The sequence below is a fragment of the Ceratosolen solmsi genome, unplaced genomic scaffold (assembly GCF_000503995.2).
Source record: "Ceratosolen solmsi marchali unplaced genomic scaffold, CerSol_1.0 scaffold23, whole genome shotgun sequence".
Lineage (NCBI taxonomy): Eukaryota > Metazoa > Arthropoda > Insecta > Hymenoptera > Agaonidae > Ceratosolen > Ceratosolen solmsi.
The window spans coordinates 413,364-434,777 of NW_011948430.1; the positions used below are offsets into that span (position 1 = coordinate 413,364).

General features: G+C 30.0%; 2 protein-coding genes across 4 annotated transcripts; one reads left to right on the forward strand and one right to left on the reverse strand.

Moving 5' to 3' along the window:
- Positions 1 to 727: 727 nt before the first annotated feature.
- Positions 728 to 11,369, reverse strand: LOC105363922 (alpha-amylase 2). 3 transcript variants are annotated; one of them, XM_011501732.1, is made up of 6 exons: positions 7,609 to 7,815; positions 5,135 to 5,565; positions 3,932 to 4,301; positions 1,158 to 1,386; positions 898 to 1,040; positions 728 to 820 (listed from the first exon to the last, which is right to left on the reverse strand). In XM_011501732.1, exons 1-6 carry the CDS (start codon positions 7,792 to 7,794, stop codon positions 806 to 808), a joined length of 1,374 nt encoding a protein of 457 aa, XP_011500034.1. In that variant the 5' UTR covers positions 7,795 to 7,815; the 3' UTR covers positions 728 to 805. The 3 variants fall into 3 exon arrangements, with proteins under 3 accessions (XP_011500034.1, XP_011500035.1, XP_011500032.1); XM_011501733.1 differs by lacking the exon at positions 7,609 to 7,815 and adding an exon at positions 11,312 to 11,369 and having other exon boundaries at positions 898 to 1,386; XM_011501730.1 differs by having other exon boundaries at positions 898 to 1,386.
- Positions 11,370 to 11,690: 321 nt separating this feature from the next.
- On the forward strand, positions 11,691 to 20,268 carry MED1 (Mediator complex subunit 1). The gene is made up of 12 exons (XM_011501734.1): positions 11,691 to 12,119; positions 12,310 to 12,455; positions 12,548 to 12,681; positions 12,758 to 12,905; positions 12,967 to 13,186; positions 13,280 to 13,505; positions 13,590 to 13,821; positions 14,126 to 17,056; positions 17,413 to 18,411; positions 18,739 to 18,792; positions 19,124 to 19,586; positions 20,103 to 20,268. Exons 1-12 carry the CDS (start codon positions 12,059 to 12,061, stop codon positions 20,108 to 20,110), a joined length of 5,622 nt encoding a protein of 1,873 aa, XP_011500036.1. The 5' UTR covers positions 11,691 to 12,058; the 3' UTR covers positions 20,111 to 20,268.
- Positions 20,269 to 21,414: the final 1,146 nt, after the last annotated feature.

A 21,414-nucleotide genomic window follows, 5' to 3' on the forward strand; every position in this document is an offset into this window, starting at 1 on the left:
TTGTTTCAAATCCGATTAAAATCGCATAATAATAAAAAATTATAAGGAAAAGACAAATAACAAATCCTCGAGCGATTGCGGCCTCTACTTAATTAACGGTATAATTATTATATATGCACACATATGTACATATATATATATATATATATATATATATATACATATATAATTATACTTATTATGTGTATATATTGCGCTTAGGCATTTATTTATACAGTGCTTTGAAGAGAAGAAAATATAGTATTTTATTTAGAAATCAAGCAACTTTATCAAATATATATCACTTCTCAATAGCCGTCACATGTCAAAAGAAATAAAGAGTGTAAAAGAATGAAAGAAATGAATGTGATAATGAGTAAGTGACAGAAAGAATAAAAAGCAGCGATTATATAAGCAAAAACAGCAATATTTGTGATATAACAGAATCCATAAATTTCCTTAGATATCCTTCAAGTTTTTTTTTTTTTTTTAATTTACGCCTGTCATTTTTTCGTATACTGAGCAATGATTACATTGACCCTATCTATCCCTTTTCGTTTACCTTTCCCTCATTATTATTGGACTTGCAAAGTCCGTCTTGTAAAATTTTATACGATTGATTATCGTATTATGTATAGTAGTAAATTATCGGTAAACAGCGAATAGTGCATTGTTTCTGTTAAAATAAATTCGTTGAAAAATATTTGAAAAGTTTTTTATTTATAAGCCTACAGTAATTATTACTAAATATTATTTATTTATATGAGTTTGTTAATATTATATAATGTCGTAATACAATAAATAATTCTTTACTCGTTAAGTAATTTCACGCGACTTTGACCTAAAACAATAATGAAAAATTTTAATCGGTCGATTGTATTTTAATTCTATACAGCTAAGTATTTCCAATCAACTTACATCTCCGCGTAAAGCCAAAACACCATCCAATTCATTATTAAGAATTTCAATATAAGCCTTTCCATGCGTGTCTACATTGATTGACTTTCCGGTGCATGTTTTATTAATCGCCTCTCCCGATATGAGATCACAATATGTTCCAGCTGGAAGACATACGTGTAATGTCTGCTTTAGATCCATACTATTAGCATTTATAGCTACGAATCCTCGGTTACCCCTGCAAAATGCTATTTGATTTGAGCCGTTATCCCACCAATTAACTAAATTTGTGCTTCCCACGAAGTTACGAAAGCCAACCATATTGTAAATTTGTCGCCACCGGTGCTCGCACACCCACCCATTGTCGCAACTTTTATCTCCATTAATGCTTACTGAGATAATATTGTGATAAGAGTCACACGGTGGACCATCTTCGAAAGAGTTAAAACTGAATGAACTCATAACTCGAGGATATCCATATGGGTGCGCCAACATAAATGCCACTGCCATCTGTTATCAAGTACAATGATTATATATATATATACATACATACATGCATATATACATACATACATACATACGTACATACATACATACATACATACATACATACATACATAAATATATACCCTTTTTATTTAATTAGTATTTTTTACTTGCTTAGTAAACAATTATCAGCTCCGTAATTTTTAAGTGCGAATATGGAAAAATTATATGTAAAATATTATATAAATAATAAAGAAGAAAATTATATATTTTTTACTATTATCTATTATTTAAATACATAAATTACTTTCTCTTTTTTTAGAAAGAAAATTAAAATCATTAATTCGCAATAAAAAATAAATTTTTGATTATAATATTTTATTTATCATAAAATAATTTAAATAAGGAACATCATTTTAAATTTATATAAATGAATAATTATTTTAGAACGCTACTACATGAATAAAATTACAAGTGTGGAGTAGTAAACAATTATAATTAAATGCCGAGTATTTAAGGTTTTACTTTCCATTAACCCAATACATTTACCGTATTTTACGCAAACCGTATACAGATATATAACACTATATGCTTATTATATGAATAGTATAATAATTAACTTCATATAAATAAAATTGAACTTTTAATATTAACATCGAAAAAATATGTTAATTTAGGTTTAGTAAATAATGCGTATAATGGTATAATATATATGACTAAAAGTTACATAATGTTCTATAAAGAATAAAATATAACCACTTATTTTTTAAATCCAATATTATACGTCAGCAGAAAAATACGAATTATATTCCATTATGATAAGGTACATTTATTTTAAAAAGGTTGATTCAATGCTTTATTAATTTTACAATACTATCCAAAAGCAGTCTTCTTTTATTTGAATTCCGATAATTTTCTATATTATCAATTTTACCTGCCGCATGTTAAACCTAATATTAAAATAACTATATTTGTTCTAAATTCTACATTTATTTTTACATTTACGATAAAGCTTATATTATAACAAAAATTACTATTACTAATATTATTTAAGAAAACTATATTATTAAACATAAAGTATATTTTATTTATACTTTTCCATTCATTTTATAAAAATTAATTGACAAATGATCTTGAAAAATTATATTGAACTAATTTTACAAAATAATGTTGATCGTATCTATGTAATAGATATTTCATTAAACTTTTCTTATATTTCTTCTTATTAATTTCATAATAATGACAATTATTGATTCAAAATAAAATGCTTTAATAATAAAGTTAATATCAATTTCTTATTAGCTATCTAATGTTTATAAAGTTTAAATATAAAATATCTTTTATGAGTTAAATAAACATATCATAATTTAAATTAAATTTTATCGATACTATAACATATTTGTACGTACTGAGAAAGAAAGTGTCAATATTCATGAAACCATGAATATAAGAAAGCGACATGGTCATCAATAATATAAATATGAGATATGTGAATAAAAATTAAAACAACAAGAAAATCTTTAGTAGCATTAGTCCAATTGTTTAATCTAAATACAATACTTGAAATAACTATTACAGCAACGTAACACTTGAAACTGTAGATTCTCATTTTTGCTACAACAATGAATTAGATATTGAATCACTAAAAACGTACGCTTCAAAAAATTGCGTATCTATAAGATCTTGGTCAAATTATTTAAAACAGATTTTAAAGGAGCTTAAATGCGTAAATTTCAACTTGTTTCATAAATCATAAATAAGTACTAAATCTATATACATAGATACCAAAATTACGTACATATAAATATTATAGCAAATTTTCAATGCATATTTACATTTAACGATATCAGATAGCAACCAAATAAATTATTTATTAAGCTCATTAACTACTATGTAGAATCAAATAAATTTTATTAAACAGGTTTTTAAAATTTTATACTAATCAATTAATAAACTTTTAAATTTAATTATGCACGTGACTTACAATTTGAATTTAAAATATGCTTTTCTATTATATGTAACACCTTTTATATTACTATCGTAGACATTATTCAGCTTGTTATTTTATCTATATATTTTTAACACATTTAAATCTTGTATAATTTATTAATTAGTTTCTTATGATTTTCTTTTCGAATATTTACTATTCATTTTATTAAATTTATAATTATTTTTCTATTAATTAATAATATTTTTTAAGGGCTAAAGTTTATTATGAAAAATACCATTGGATATTTATGATTTATAATTGAATATTAGTTTTTTTTCTTATTATTTTATTGTCTTACTATATATCAAATTTTACTTTAGTACATTTTACATATATTTTTTCTTGTATTTATGCAAAAATATTAGAAAATTATTATCCAACTATATGTTATAAGTGAACTATAATAAACTACATTAAATTTTAATAATGAGTGTTCTTGAGCAAAACTAAAATTTCAAATATATTATTATGTGATAATAAATGGACTTAAATTGAAAATATTAAATCAAAATAATACTTGCAGGATTTGCGATTTATACAACAATTTTAAATTGATATATGGCGATGTATTTAACATACCTTGTAAAGTTTTGATGTCTTATAAGTCAGTGGTATATCACCAAGAGTCCGCTGGGTATCGTGATTGTCAATAAAAACTAATGCATCTGTTGAAGGCAATAAACCCCATGCTTCTCCCCAGTTGATAAACCATTTAAGTAAATTTCTTCCACGTAAAGAATTACTAATTTCTCGTCCATATCGAAATTCGGTAACTGCGCCAAGCTTATTGTATTGATATTTGCTCACTATTTCACCCCCATAGTCAATCACTTCTTGAAATATGAATGGCCTTGAGTTTGGAGCAAAACGATGAAGAACGTTCAAATTCTTTATTCGAGAATATATTATAGCTAAATCTTCTGGCCACATATGTTTCGCAGCATCTATACTGAAATACTCCAATACATGCAATAGTTATTTTTATAGTAATATTGCATTAAAATAATAAATTATTCATTAAAAATGAATAATTTAAAAGATTGTTTTTAATTAGCAAAAATAGTTTCTTAAAATAATCTTCTAATAATAAGACAGCGAATGCATAGTCTTGGTATTTTCAAAATATATTTCTTTATAATAAAATTAATTAATACATAATGGATTGATATGAATTTAGATAATAGTGCATAATGAAAAAGATAAATTATTTTATCTTTTACATAGCAGTAGAATTTAATTGAATATTATAAGTAATTTTAATGCATTAATCAAACTGTCTTAAACGTAATATAAATATTATTATTATATTACAAGTATTTTTTATATCTAAAGACGTTAGGAATATCTCAAAATATCAAAAATTATTTTATAAATGAATTTCTTGATATTTTCAGCGTTCTTTTTTTAATTTTCATTAATATATGGTAAATAATATCGAAATTTTAATAAAAACGTTCTTATTATTTGAAAACTTTTACACATTATAATTATAAGAAGTGAGACAAGACAAAAAATTAAGTAGTCATAGTTATAATAGATAATAAATATTAATAAAATTAGATATTTGATACTACTCAAATAATTTCACACTCGTATAAATTTTTCTCTTAAAAATAAATTTTTTAGCATTATAATATTATCTATATTTATTGATACATTTTATAGATAATATTAATAATTAATATTAATATTTATTGATAATTTTATTAATTGATAAGGAAGATATAACAATAAATTGGTTGAAATTCTGACGAGAAAAATAAATATTATTATAATACTAACCGAAAGCCAGCAACTCCAGTCTCTATTAGTTTGTTTAAAACTTCTATGATTTTTTCTCTGACGTACTCCTGACTTTGATCCAGATCGTGAAGGCCCAATAATTCACAATTTCTAACGTTTTCAATATTCTGAAAATCGTTGACTTGGCAAATTGAATGAAAGTGAGTTTGATTGTAAGGAACCATCGGATAGTGCCGAGTCGATGGATTGGCTCTTGACCCACCAGTACCAATGGCATTAATGTGATCAGCGCTCATATGGTTTAGCACTATGTCCACATAAATGCGTACACCTACATTGTTACACCGAAAGACCATAGATTGGAATTCCTCTTTGTTGCCTGAACGTGTCTGCCATAGATAAGATATAGGTTGGTAGCGTTCATACCAAGGCCTCGAATCAATTATTACGTTTTCCTGGATAGGAGATACCTAAACAGCATAAATACACATATATAGATTCTTGCATATAGAAATCCTTATTTTATTAATCATTACTATATATTTATTCAAATTACATTTTAAAGTGAATTATATTTTTCATTCATTTGCTAATCTGTTTCTATTAATATTGTTAACAAAATCGTAAATAAGATAACCTTTTCACTTTTCCATAAAAATGCTGTTTAATTTTAAATTTACAAAATTCAGATAATATTTATACTTAAAAAAGTGCAATTAAAGAAATATAAATACTTATAATTACTAGAAATATTTACTGTTTATTTGTATATAAAAAAAAAAAAAAAAAAAAACATTCCTATAAATAATTCTACATTTAACTATAAAATTCAAATTATAACTCTTTTTGCTGTATTAAAAATTTAAATTATTATTCCTCAAATAAATACATTGAAATATTATTCAAATTCCAATTAAAAGGTTGAGCAATAGTTAGATTGCTTAATTAGATTATAGACTTAATTAGAATAGAGTTATATTGAAACAAAAGTAATAAATTTCTGTCGTTTCAAGGAATGAATTATTTTATTTTACTATTTAAAAAACCATATTTCAAAAATTTAATTCTCTAATTAATCATAATTATATGAAAAAAATTAAATAAATAAAACTAACTAAATATTTAATCTATAATACTATCTAGTTTTCATTTTAATTTACATTCGCCGCTTTATGTGATAAATAAATCGATTATTTAAATTAATGAAAATTTTTAATTTTTTACAAGCTTATGTATAAAAGTTTAAAATTCATTAATATAATAAAATAATTTATTGTAAATAAATATAGAAAAATAATAAAATCATATATAATTAATCGATAAATAAGAACTAGATCAAAATTATATTGAAAAAATATACTCTAATTTGTTTCGTCTTACGACTTGTAATAATCAATAACGGAGTTTTTTTAATTATATTTGTACTCATTCTATTATTTTTCAACGTATTTATTCTATTAATCAATGTTTCTTTCATTATTATACATTATATCAAGATATATAAGTAATTTTTAAATCTATTTTGGGTGAAAAAAATATATGTTTATTACAAAAAATTGTATATTTACTATTATATTTTATTCTAAGGCCAATAATACAGTATAATATAAATATTGAAATATTGATGAAAATCTCTACCAGTAAAATATTGAAACATAAGATAATAAAAAATTTAATTTTGAGCATATATATGTTTATATTAATATCATTTGAATAAAACGTAAATTTTTAATTCCTTAAAATGGAATTTTCATAAAATAAGAAGTTTTCGATCAAATTGAAGCAATTTATATTTTTAAGTATATATTTTAAGTAACAAAATTAATTTTAAAGATTCATGAGATACAATTTTTTTAACAAATTATTGAAATTGACATATAACGTACTTTATCTATAAAATGCTCGTTCGTTAATAATCATAAGTTAATATCACATTGCAACAGCATATTGTATTTAAATTGTATTTAAATGTGCATATTTAAATATGTGTAAGAGAAATAAAGTTCAATAGATATATTAATTGTCTCTATGAAATTACAAATAATCTTGATAATTTATTTTTATTAATTGTAATTTATATCATTAACGTATAACGATGTCTAAAATAAATTTTTTGCAATAATTTAATTTTATTAATTTATATTAATTAACATTAATAAAAATAGTTAAACGGATAAATTTCGAAGGAAAATAAATGTATGTATAATATTTATCAATAATAATTGAAATTGTACAAATTATCTATAATCGAAAAAAATTATATTAATATTAATAAATTATTTAAACATTTTTTCACATAATAATTAATGCATTTTAAAAGGAACATACGAACAAAATACATAATTTGTAAATGTAATTTAAATATTTTGTTTGTACATAATGATTTCAATATATATAGGGGTCTTTTAATAATATTGAATGTATTCAAAATTCTAAGATATTATAAGATATAATAATTAAATAAATAATAATGAATTATAAGAATTCTAATATTATTATATTTCTTAAATTACTTGAACACCTGCATAGCCCATTGGTCCCAAAAATTTTTCACACTCATTAGCAATATCATTCCACTTCCATTCAAAAAGATGTACCATCGTAGTTCTATCATTCAGATAATTTGTAGTTACAGAAACTGTCATTATATTGATAAAAATATTTACAATTACAAAATATAATGTGAGATTAAACATCATTGTTATTGTTCTACTTTCCACTTTACGTTTATGATTAAACTGCTGTTGCTTGTTAGGTCTTTTATACATATTTCATTGATAAGAACTTAATCTTTTAGTTAAGAAATATTATTATTATTGGGTGAAGAACCTATTTAATAATTGATTTGATTTTTTATAAATCAAATGATAATATATATAAGGAATTATAAAAACACAATTTTCAACAAATATTAATTAATGAATATAATGAGGTGTTAATCAAGATTTTGAAAAATTTATTTTTTCATGATTTGGTTGATTACATACAAATTAAGATCTATCAATAAGCTAAAGACATATTTATTTATTCAGTTAATAAAGAAAGATCTGTTTTTAAAGTATTCTCGTTGGTAATCTGATTAGATATAACAAATTTGTATTAAAAAAAAAGCCGAATTAATAAGCTAAAAAATAATAATTCAATTTGTTATAAAAGGATTGAATTTATGGCTAATAAAATATAATATTAAAAAATAAATTAACAAAATAATATTAAGAAAAATATGTGATCAACAAAAATACTGCTTGCATAATAATATGTAAGATTACAATTATATTATTATTCTAGCTAACATATGTTTATGACTGAGTTTATGAATGAGTTTAAATTATCTGCACAATATTAAACAGTTTCCTGTAATCATTAAAAAACTTGGTAAAAACAATTTGTTCATCCTAGTATTTGATATTTTTGCTTTACTTTTTAAGCCACAATTACACATTTTGTACATAAACCAATAATTACTTTGGTATAGCTTTATGATCGCATCTTGTGTAAAATGCTAAACATTTTACATATTGCATTCTAAATAAATAGACAAGAAAAAATCAATCGTGTTGTATGCCCAAATCATAATTTCAAATATGAATGAAAATAGAAAAAACAATAATAAATATCATTCAACAAAATATCATTCGTAATTTTATTTTACTTCAATATATAGCCGATATAATTTTTCTATTAAGGTTTAAAATCTTTTGTTAATTGCAAATATAAATCAAAAATATTTTTGTAAAAATTAAACCTTCGATTATGAAACCTATATATATAGATTACTGAAACTTGATTGTACCATCGCCTAATTTTTTAGAAATTTAACAATTGTAATATTTAATTTAATAATTGTTAATAATTTAATAAAAAAATTAAAAAAGTGAGGTATTGAAAGAGTGCTGTAATAGAGACTAGAGCTAAAAGTATTAGCTGGTCAAAAATTGTTTCAGGTACTCAAATAAATGAAAATCAATCTAAATAAATTGTCTAATATGCAAGGAATATCGCAATTTTACAAAAACTATATGCCTAAAAATAGCTCATAATTACATTCACCATTATTTATCTACTCTAACTAATTATCTGTAATATACTAATGGAAAAGGCATTAAAAGACCAAATGCCAAAATAGTAAAATTCTATGCGTCAAATAAGAATCAAATCTACTAAATCTGCAGAAATCAATGCCCGACAACCAAATAATAATACGGTTAACAAAATGGTATCCGCGTAACATACACGATTTAGATGGAAACTTCAACAGCGCCAGCCTAGAATCTCCCTTATTGACCTTTCAAATCAGTAATCCAATTTTGAAAGAAAAATACGTTCAAAAATATACACCATATATGATGCATCAATCTTTGTAGCCTAACACTTTCCTTATTAAACTCTGAAATTTTTGACGCAAAATATACATATTCCAATGTATAATAATTCTACTGTTACTTTTTCTGTATACAATTGGCGTTTTTTTTATGGATTCCGATGAAACTTTCATCAAAATTTCGCATGGCACAAATCAGTAAAACAAATTACGAAACCGAAAAGCTTACACGGACGTCAGAATAGAAAAGAAATTGGGACACGGCACAACAGAAAAAAGACCTGCACAGATATTAAATAATAATAATTATCGATTGCAGAGATTTTATAGTTTATTAATGCATATTTCATTTAATTAATAATTTCTCATTGACTCACGTGATAAATCAAAATCAATTCTCGCACAAATACGCGCGGCTATTATCTGAGACCAATTACAAGTGTCCAATCAGTTCAAACACTGTACAATGCAGCATTATGTAATTGAAAGAGTTATTTCAGGTAGGAATAATGTTCATGCAGAACGGCGATAGACTTTCAATAAACGAATAAAATTTAATTTCATTTTACAAAAACCTTTCCATCCATTTGTTAGTAATTAATCTAACAAGTGAAGATTAACATTTACTTCATCCGGTAGATAGGCTATAATGTACTTAAATAAGGCAATATATGTAACATTTGCGGAAATTTCGATCATTATTTTGAAGTAAAAACAGTATAGAAATATTGATTTTAAAACTCTGCAATTATATTTAAATTTTATTCTACAAAATAGAAATTCATTTTAATACTATTTTAATTTACTATTTTTTTTATTTTTTTATTAAGATTTATATACGAAATTTATTTTGAAATATATTAATAATAAATATGTTTAAGCTTGAAACAAATACCAACGTATTCTATTAAAAATTATTCATAATTCCAATGATCTATAAAATTCTAATATTTTGTTAGAAAAAATTATACAGTCTTCGATTCATGAAATTTAATAATATTCATAGTGGCATTACCTCGGAAGATTTTTTTATGGATTTTATCATATAAATATGTATCTTGAAAAATAACTGATGTAATTATTATTTTTCTTGAAATGACGAAAAACGTATTCAAATTAATCACATTCGTTGCTAAATAATATCATTTATAAAAAAAAAAAGAGCCTTATATTACTTTCATTATATTATAATACTTCTGTCAGCTTGATGATATCAATAAGTAATCCTCTACGATAATTGAGCTGATACTCATTTAGTATACATCAAAGTATGCATGTATAAACAAAGTTATCAGTAACTTGATGCAATTTCATTGGAGATAAAAGTAAAATAAACGATAATTTTTCTCTATGAAATGAAATACAAAACTTGTAGACAATAGACCTTAATTTTAATATTCTTCACCAAATTATCTTTTATGAATACAATTTATTGATTTAAAATAACAATAATAATAAAATAATACTTTGAATATAAATTATCTTGAATTAAAATTTTGCTTTTCCAAACGATGCATTAGAATATGAGATAAAGTAGGCTGCACAAGATGTTAGACGTAAAGTATTTTCTTCTGGATTAAATAATATAAATATATATATTTGGTCAACTACTCGATCAATTAAAATCTTATTAAGCGAACGAATCTAAAACGAATTTAAAACATTTTAATAAAAACTGTAATGTCTGATTGATATAAGAGACGAAAAGTTTATTTTTTCGTTTTGTATTTTTTTTTTTTTTTCGTGCGTTATACATAATACATGGTTGTATGTAAATCGCGACCGTTATCACAATTCTAATTTCATATGGAAATATTCGTATTAATTAATAAAGTTCGTAAAAAGATATAAATTGGTTATTAATTTCTTAATATATGTTCATTTGAATTATTTACCAGTAAATAGATTGCTCGAGACTGCACGGATAAATAATAATGGCTTGACGCGTTTCAAAATTCAACTATATTCAACTAATCAAGTTTGAAATCCGTGTTATGTCGGATATTCTAGGAAAGAGAGAGAGAGAGAGAGAGAGAGAGAGAGAGAGAGAGTGAGAAACATGATGGAACGGTCGACCTTAACGGTTGGCAGCAACGGTATCGGCGATCGGCAACGAATGTCGTTAGTGCTACCGCAGGCATACAGTGGTTAATAATTACGACCGCCAGGAGGAGCCGTTGATGCGACCCAACGTCATCAATGCTTACTGGCTACAAATTGAAAAGTATCAGCAGCCATAAACAGGCTAGTACAATACTTGAAATTGTCCAAAAACTAGTCCAAATTAAGTCGATGGTGGGAAAATGGTGGTAGTCGGTCAAACGGCGCCTTGTTGGCCGTAAGGCCACTAACAGGATTTCCTCGTAGGGAGGTCTTCCATTTCCCGTGTAAACAGGCTCGTTAGCCCTAAAAAGAGCGGACAGATGATGAACAACGTCACCAGTTAACCCTTCTGTTAAATTCAAGAAAGTTTACGTGCATAGAGTGTTGGGTGTCGAGTCTGTCTAGGTTCGCAGCCACTCGGTTGGGCAATTCGTTTTGTTATAGCAAAGCTCTCGTCATGTAGAGAATGTATGTATTTGAGCGTACCAGGCATTTTATCAGCGTGAATAGTAGATTATTCTTTAACGTAGGGAAGCATTATGACTAGCGCACTGCCAGTCAACGGTTACATAAACCCAACGAGTGGTCAACCAGCTCTTGGTAATTCATTTAGTTATGCTCACGTGAAAAATCTTTTACCTCTTCCCTATTCATCTTTATCCCTTCGTTTATTTCACATTCCGTATTCCTTAAATAAAAAAAATGTTCTTCCAAAGCATCCTATAATTGAAAATGTAATTTACGTCTCTTCTCTAATAGTCAATTCTACCAAAAAATATGATATTTACAGCTGAACAAACGACTGGCGGAGGAGTCGTTTCCTTAGACAAAAGTAAAGAATGGCAAATGGAACTGCTAATGGAGAAACTCCGCTCAAAGGCTTCGACATTTAAGTCTCTTGTTGAAACTGCCAAAAACATTCGTATGGCAATGTTGGTAAGTATTTATATTGTAGCAAATACTTAGTAACTACTTAGTATTACTTAATCATTTGTATACATTTTTCATCGATCTTTATTCAAATATAGGATAAGAGATTTGGCATTGATAGCGTTGAGAAAAATCAGCTTCAAAAATGTTTAGACGCATTGCAACACTCGATCAAAGTAACATCGTTACAATCAATGATCGAACGATTGGAAAGTCTTTCGCGTCAATTAGGGTAAACAACGATTGCAATAGTCTATATAATACATAACATATTTTATTAACTTTATTACATAAAATTTTATTTTTAGATTAAAATTTATGATGTCCGGACCTCCATCTGGTACTAGTACCGAACTGTTCATATCCTCTGACATGTTTTTCTTAGAAGTATTATTAGAACCATCTGGTGCGATAAAGGATGTAAAGATTCATCATGAAGGCAAAGCTGAACAACAAGTAAGCTAATAGATTATTCATTATTTACGAACGTTCGCACTGATCATATGTTGAATTACAGAGTTGTGAAGAATTAGTTGCGTGTCTCTCTCGAGGAGATTTTGTTGATTTTACAATGCAGCTTGAAGGTTTAGCATCAATTTATCAATTAAATGCAGATAAAAAAGTTAAATGTAAGGCATTCAGTGCTCTACAATCTCTAGAAACTGATTTAGGAATTCTTGCTCAGTTACAAACATTTATAAAAGAACCATTTAATATTGTACATAAAAGTCCTGTTGGTAAATTAATTTTCTCTATTGTATTATTATAATTAGGAATTGTATTAATTGGAGTCTTAATGATTGTCATAATAAATGTTTTCTTATTTTAAGGAATTCTTGAAAGGAGGAAAGGTGGTCATGCTATGAAATTAACATATTTCGTATCTCCTTATGATTTAATAGATCAAGAAAATAAAAGCTGTGAAGTTCTAAGCTTAGAGGCTGTGATATCTAAAAATGTTGGACATTCCGTAACAGTTTGTATGGAAGGCTCTACAGCTCACAAATTACCAACATCGAGTATCATTACTGTAAATAGAGGTTCTTCTGGAAAAAGGTTAAATAGATCTTCAATTAATAATTTGTTTTAAAAAAAGAAAATTTTAATAAACATTAATTTATGCATTCATTTGATCAACAGTACACCGTCGTATGGTCCTTTAACAAGTGCAAATTCTTCGATGTTACCTGCATGTTTCGTTTTGAAATTAGCTAAAAAAATGCCTATGTGCGTAGAATTAATAAGAAGAATACAGAAAGTCACAGATCTCGAATGTACTGATATATCGACAGCTTGTCCACTTCTAAGTATGATTGTTCAACATGCAAGTGATAAACAATTAGATTGTCAAAACAATAGAGGACTTCCAGTTGTAAGTATGCCCAAATTCAGTTTTTGTTATTATAATGTAATTATACTTCTTAATAATGTGATTTTTTTTCATTTAAAAAACAACTACTTTTTATAAAATATTTATTGAGAAACATTTGCTTATTTACAACAATCTATATTATTGATTAAATTTTATTTGAGTGGTCTGTAACTATTAAAAAATTAAAATTTTCTTATTCTATCTCTTTGTAATTAAATTGAAGTACTTTAAATCAAAAGTATATAATCTGACAAATAATTAACGGTGAAAAGATTTTTATTGGTAATATTTTGTTGATCGATAGAGTCTTCCAGACCAGCAGCATTGTTACTTCATGACAGAAAATAGAAATATGGAAGGAGTGTTAGTGGGTAGTATACCATTCACTCATCCAGCACATGTTCCGCAAATTTTAGTTTTCTTACGTCAGCAAGCACTGTTTAATAGTTTAATTTCAAGTTGTGTAAGAACAATGGCGAGACAAGATCTTGAACATACAACTATTTTTGAAATTAGCGCTTTGTCTTGGCAATGTATATCCATTAGCTTGGAACATCCTTTCGAAGAAACTTTGGCAACTGCCGAGTTAGATCTATTAGATATTTCTGCCTTGAAATGTAAACTCTACGGTGTCAGTATAACTAATACAGAACAAACATCGGACCTTGCAGGAAAGGTATTACAACGATGCTTAAGCATTCCATTAACTATGCGCACTTTAATTAAAACTTGGGAAGGGCGAACGTTCACGTTAAATCCCATAAGTGGAGGAAATAATAGTTTCAACAATAATCTGGGAACTGGCAGAGAGCAAAATAATCACAATGGTTCAAATATATCCGAATTCGGTAATGAAGATATTAAAATCAAACAAGAGCCAGGCACAATGAATGGCATGGGTACAACAGGAAGACAACAGCAACAACAGCAGCAACAGCAACAGCAACAGCAATCGCAACAACAAAATCAACAACAGCAGCAGTCTTTTTTAGATGCCGGAACGGAGAATAGTATCGGGTTTCCGTCATTTTCCGGCTCATCCGATACACCTGCTGCAATGCTTAATCCTTTGCAACTGGGAGGGCTTTCCAGCACTTCCACGTCGTCGAATGACAGTAAGAGCAAAAAATCTCGCAAGCGAAAAACTGCGGACGGGTCATGGAAAAGCCCAAAACGAAAAAACGATCAGGATTCCAATGAGATACTATTAGAAAGCTCAAGCTCGGATTCTACGCCACTAGGCACTCCGACAGGTGGAAAGGAGCTGATTAATGACACGCGCACACCAACGCCCACATCGGCTACCAGCGTTATGACCGGAGGCCCAGATCCGTCGAATCTCGATCCAATGGATATCCTCCACACCGAGAAAAACTCGGATTATGATTTGGACAATGATACGGAAATTATGCAAGTCGAGCCGTTAGGGACGAGCGTCGATGAAGCGTTAAAGCGAGAGAGAAAATTTAAGAAACGCGTAGAGGAGAAGCCCAGTCCCACGAGCATTTTTGAGGATAACAAAACTCTTGTTTCTCCTTCCGTAAGCATTACGCCCATCTCGAGCAGTAGCTCCGGACAAAGCACCAATTACAACTCCATGTTGACGAGCATGGGTTTGGAGAGGCGACCCGGCATCGAAATTATACCCATCACCTCGCTATCGCAAACGCCTCTACCAAGCTCAATTACCATAACGGCTATCTCGAATCCGGCCTCCAAGTCGTCGGTAGGGGACGATCGCAAGGAAAGAAAAAGTTCGAAAAATCGTTCGAGTAGTAGCATCGAGGACAAGAGCAAATTAGAGAAAAAACGGAAGCGCAAGCGAGAGTCAAGCCCCATGGGTCCGCCGGAAAAGCTGCCGCCAAAACAGGATCCGCTATCGAAGGCAGTCTCAGTTAGCATAAAACCGACTTCCGAGACTCCATCGAGTTCCCTTTCGTCCTCGTCCCGTCCTTCCTCGCCGGCTACGACCTTACGTAAGTTTAGCCCCTCACCGACTCGCGCAAATCCGCTTGTCATAGTCGGCAAGACGAATTCAACGACGTTGAAACAGTCTCTGAGTAGTAGTTCTGGGAATAAACCGGTGCCAAGCCCAAAGCACTCACCGGCTTACAGTAGCCCCAAGCACATGACAACGGTGACGAACAGCAGTATAAGCCCGAAGCATGGAACCTCTTCTCCAAAACACGGCAATTCGGGCAGTGCTGGCAAACCGAGCATGTCCGCTCTCAAATCCGCAACTAACTCACCATCTGGCAAGGGTGACTCTGCTGGCACCTCCAAGACCAAGATATCTCTAGGCCCGTCGACCTCATCACCCTCCTCCTCGGCCGTCGCCTTAACAACACTCTCCTCGTCCGGTTCCTCGTGTTCTTCCACTTCTTCCTCTTCGTCCTCATCCTCATCATCCTCTTCCTCCTCATCGTCATCGTCCTCGTCCTCCTCCTCGTCCTCCTCTTCATCCTCCTCTTCCTCATCCTCGTCTTCGTCATCCTCTTCTTCCTCTTGCTCCTCCTCAGCCTCGTCCCTGAGTAACAAAGAGTCACGGGAAAAGGAGCGCAAGACCTCGATGATATTTGGTAGTGGTAACAGTGGCGGTGGAGGTGGAGGTGGCAGCGGCAGCGTGGGCGGTAATACTGGTGCTGGTGGTGGTAGCTCGGGACATCAGAGTCCGAAATCTAAGAGTTCAACGTCGAAGCCAAAGTCCATCGATGCAGAGCAGCAAGTAGCCCTGACGGCAGGTCCTGGCGGGGGCAGTACGACTCCACCCTCGGATCCTAATAAATCTCTCGCTAATCAGCAGCAGGTAAGAAATCGCAAGGGCTCTCTCAGCGCGGTCATAGATAAGTTGAAGAACGCACAACACTGCACGGATGACAGCCCAAGCTCTGGAGCAAACTTGACGCCCGGCACGACCAGTACTTCGACTAACCCCGCTGGAAAGAACCCATCAGCCGAAGTAAAGAATCCAACGGAGTATATGGTGAAACCGAGCTCCGACGGCATGAAGCTCACAATCAACAAAACCAGAACCAAAGATCTCAAGGCCAACAACAGCAGCCTTAAACTTTCGTCAGCTTCTATGAGCAGCTCAAGTGGAATTGGTTCTGGCGGCGGTTTGCCCCCTTCGAGCTCGTCATCTGGAAATGGATCACCCAAGACTTACACAGGATTAAAGCCTGGCGTTATTTCTGGTCCCGCTTCGAGGAAGACGCAAACGCAGACATCGCCGAAGGTTCGTTACGTTTTATTACCCAGATAGCTAATCCACCTTTCGCCTTATGCCAAAAAAAATAGATTAATTTTTATTCACAGAATTGATTTTTGCGTTGAAACAAAAGAATTAATTCCATTCGATCAATCGGTTTTCTCATAGTATAATTAACTTAATGCAAAGTATATAAAAATACACGTAACTTACAAATTAACAAAAAAAAAAACAAAAAAAAACAAAATTAAAAGTGAACAGATAGGCAAAAAGCATATTAGGCAATATATTACTAAATTTAAAGACTTATGCTTAATATTTATAATTTACATAACATGCCATGCACATCTGCAATAAAATAACGCCGACTACTTCGTTTGAAGGTTCGCTCGAATTCACCATTAACCTCGAACAGCAGCCTAAGTGGTAGTTCCGGAAGCAGTAAGACCAGTCTCATGTCCGGTCAAAAGATCTCGAGTGGAGGAATGAAATCAGGATCGAGTTCGAGTCTACTTAGTGGAGGACTCTCAAAGAGCACCTCGAACAAATCCTTTTCATCGTCCTCTGCCGGTGGCTCGATGAAACAGAGCTCCATCGCTGCAGATTTGGGTCGCATGAGGGACAAATCGAGATTCAAGTCTGGAGATAAGTCCTTTGCGAACAAAACTGGCGATCCGAGGAAATCAAGCCCCTCGACGATGGAAAGCGACGGCGAAAAGGCATTCAAACTGCTCGCTGCCCACGCCTCTTCTATGAGTAGCATCCCGAACCTCCCCGGACTGCCGGCCCAGCTCGTCGTTGAGGGACTAATTAAGCAACTCGACACGAATTTCCAGATACCGAAGCTTTCAGCACGGATGAACGCGGATAATGCCGACAAACGTTCTATCGACAAAGTAGACTCGAGCTCGAAATCAGGCTACGACAAGTCGTCTACCGATACATCAAGCAGATCTTCTCAGATGCTGTCCAATGCGTCCATGTCGTCATCGTCGGGTGCATCGAAACACGATGACGGCCATGGATCCATCGGTCACAGCTCTTCCAACTCAATTGTTGGCTACGGCTCGGGTAGCGGCTCTAGCGGATCGACCTCGAGTTCCTCAGTTAATGCGATGAATACTCACGAGTTGGATTTGCCAACAAATCTATCGATGCAGCCGGATGAAAATACGAGCATGAAAGTAGACTTAAGTGGCAGTAGATCCTATATGAATACAGGTAGCGAAACGGTGTCCAAAGAAAATCTTGATTCACTAGTTGCAGCTAAGCAATCTTCGTACAGTATAAACAGTGACTCCGTCGGTAATTTGGAAAGCTTAAATCTCGTTACAAAAGGGGCAGAAAAGTATAAGATATCCGATGAAAAAGAGCAACAGCAACACCAGCAGCATCAGCAACACCAACAGCATCAGCAACATCAACAGCACCAGCAGCACCAACCGAACCAACAGCACCAACAGCACCAACAGCACCAACAGCACCAGCCACACCAACAGCACCAGCAACATCAACAGCACCAACAGCACCAACAACACCAACAGCACCAGCCACACCAACAGCACCAACAGCACCAACAGCACCAACAGCACCAACAGCACCAACAGCACCAGCAACACCAACAGCATCAACAACACCAGCAGCACCAGCAGCACCAGCAACACCAACAACACCAGCAACACCAGCAACACCAGCAACACCAGCAACACCAGCAACATCAACATCCATCCTTTCATCGAGTTTCTCACCCGGACAAAAAATTGGTTAGTCTCGTACGATACACTTTTAAGGTTCCACATTTTTGTACGTCAATAATACTTCAAAATAATAATTATTTCTTAAGATTGCAAACAAACAATACCGTTACAGAATGTTTTATGTAAACTCTAAATAAATTATAGCAAGGAAATTGAGTAGATGAGTTATTACACATAGCTATTTGAAATATGTTTTCATTACAATTCGAATTATGTAATAATTCATTTATAATTACATTTAATTACAAGAATTATTAAAATTCTTAATATGATAATAATGAATATGATAATTTGTTTATGATTTCAATTATGTATCGTCGGTTCTACAATTGTGTAGGTGGACTCAATTGCCACAACCTCGTCTGGTGTAAATATGACTCCTTTACCACCAACGGCTTCATCGACAACGCCTGGTAAGACCAGCTCCCAAGAAGCAGCAGAAATGTTGCTGGATTTTTCTACGCCGAAGGAATCTGGAAGTGGCAGCAATCCTCCGATAAAGAGTTCGATGTCTTTTGCTACATCCTTGTCACCCATTCGAAAAAATACAACACCACCACCGCCTCCGCCCCCACCACCTCCACTTCCACCACCGCCTCCACCATCGTCAGCGACGGTCCCAACCGTTTTGACATCAGTAGCAACCTCCGTATCACCGATTTCAAACTTTCCTCAGAGCCCATCCGTGAGCGTACACATCGTAAAGAGTCCAGCCCCTTCGCCCAGAGTTATCCCTTTATCACCGCACTCTGCTTCACCCTGCATCACTGACGATGAACTTATGGATGAAGCTCTTGTTGGTAAATAATAATAAAATGACAATTTTCCACTCTACTTCTTTGTACAATTTAATACATATTTTTCCTTCTTTTCCAAGTGATCTAGAAAAATAAATTGTGTTAATAAGGTATAATTAACCTTAAAGCCAAAATAAATTCTCTATTTTAATTATATATAATCATTTTAATTATTTTCAATTAAGTATGAAGGAACCATATCAAATATTTAATTCAGATTTTAAGTAAATTTGATTGACTACATTATTATTATTTTTTTTATAATGTCACTCCTTTCAAACGTAATCGTTTCATCCAATTTAAAGCATAAGATTAAACAATAATAAAAAATAATCAATACATATTTATTAAATAGTTATTTCGTGAATTTTTAAGTATCATATAATTAATGCAATTATTAATGCAAAAAATCTAAATAATTGAAAATTACAGTTACTATTTTTTTTTTAATTACATAATTTACATTAGGGATAATGTAATTAAACGATCGATTGTGTAATGTGAATTTGTTTATTCTAGGTTCATGAAAATGCGGACTTGCAGAGTACAATTGTCATTCGATACACTTTATTATAATTGAAAAAGATCGTTATATTATCAAACCAAATTAAAGAAGAATTATATTTTTAATCTATAATATTCTATGCAAACTGTATATTAGCATTTACAAATAGTAAAAATTACATTTTAGTGCTTAGAAAGAAATTTTGTCTTTATGCTGCTAAATTTCAATTTTAAAAGTACAAATGCATACTAAGCAACTTACAAGTAAATCTGTTTATAAAAAATTTTAACCGCCTATAGGACAATCATTCCAAAAACTTGCATTAATTATCTTAATAGAGCTTTACTTAATGAAAATTCAAACATTATTTTCACCTCAGATTAACTTTTAAAATACGAGTTAATACATTTTTTATTATGCTAATATATCTTTCTAATACTTCTTACTGATTTGTTATCTTATTGGTTAAACAAACTGTAAAACTTCGAAAGCCTTATTATTAGAAAGTCATCATTTAAATTTTTTATTTATTGAGACTTTCTAAGATCCAAATGATTCGATATTTTTTTAAAAATTGTAAATTTTATAGATTTATTAAGTATATTTATTTTCCTGATATTTACAAAATTTATAAAAATATATATAAAAGTTATTCATTTTTATCAATACTTTATTATCAATCGAAATCGAATTAATTATTAACATAAAAAAAGAATACAGTATCATAGTCATTTGTATATCAAATTTTTAAAAAATATTGAATCTATTTGTCCAAAATAGGTACAAATGTACGTCTTTATAAATATAAGGGAATTATAATTTAATTTGTATAAAGAAATTTAGTATATGTAAATATATATATGCGTGTATTCTGAGAAAAAAAAACACACACATAATTGCTATAATTATAAATATTATTATTTTTATCATTATTATCCGACGTTGTTTGATTCTTATTGCTCAGAACAATTAAGAAATCGATTATGTACATGAAACGCCAATAAATCAATTTCATTTTGATAATCTTAAGATTTATTATTTAATGATAATTGGGAATTAAATTTTTACGCAAAATTATATATATATATATAATTAGTTTATATCATTACATATGGAAAATGGTTAAAAATAAAAAGTCAATATAGGATACCAATATTTATTTAAGTAGTCCTAATGTTCTGTTCTAACCTTATTTAAAGTAACATATTTTTAAAATTTTTTATTTGTATTTAAAAAATTAATTTAATAGTAATTATATGTTAATAAACATGAAATTAACACGAAAACAAGATATATAATGCTGTAACTATTTTAAACAATTTATCT

Bases quoted from the DNA above. Each gene is read 5' to 3' on its own strand.
- LOC105363922 (XM_011501730.1), bottom strand. From the start codon at position 7,794: ATGATGTTTAATCTCACATTATATTTTGTAATTGTAAATATTTTTATC. The intron at 4,302-5,134 runs GTTAGTATTATA...GGAGTATTTCAG, and splicing joins ACTGGAGTTGCTGGCTTTCG to TATAGATGCTGCGAAACATA. The intron at 1,387-3,931 runs GTATGTTAAATA...ACTTGATAACAG, and splicing joins AGACATCAAAACTTTACAAG to ATGGCAGTGGCATTTATGTT.
- MED1 (XM_011501734.1), top strand. From the start codon at position 12,059: ATGACTAGCGCACTGCCAGTCAACGGTTACATAAACCCAACGAGTGGT. The intron at 12,456-12,547 runs GTAAGTATTTAT...ATTCAAATATAG, and splicing joins ACATTCGTATGGCAATGTTG to GATAAGAGATTTGGCATTGA. The intron at 17,057-17,412 runs GTTCGTTACGTT...CTTCGTTTGAAG, and splicing joins AAACGCAGACATCGCCGAAG to GTTCGCTCGAATTCACCATT.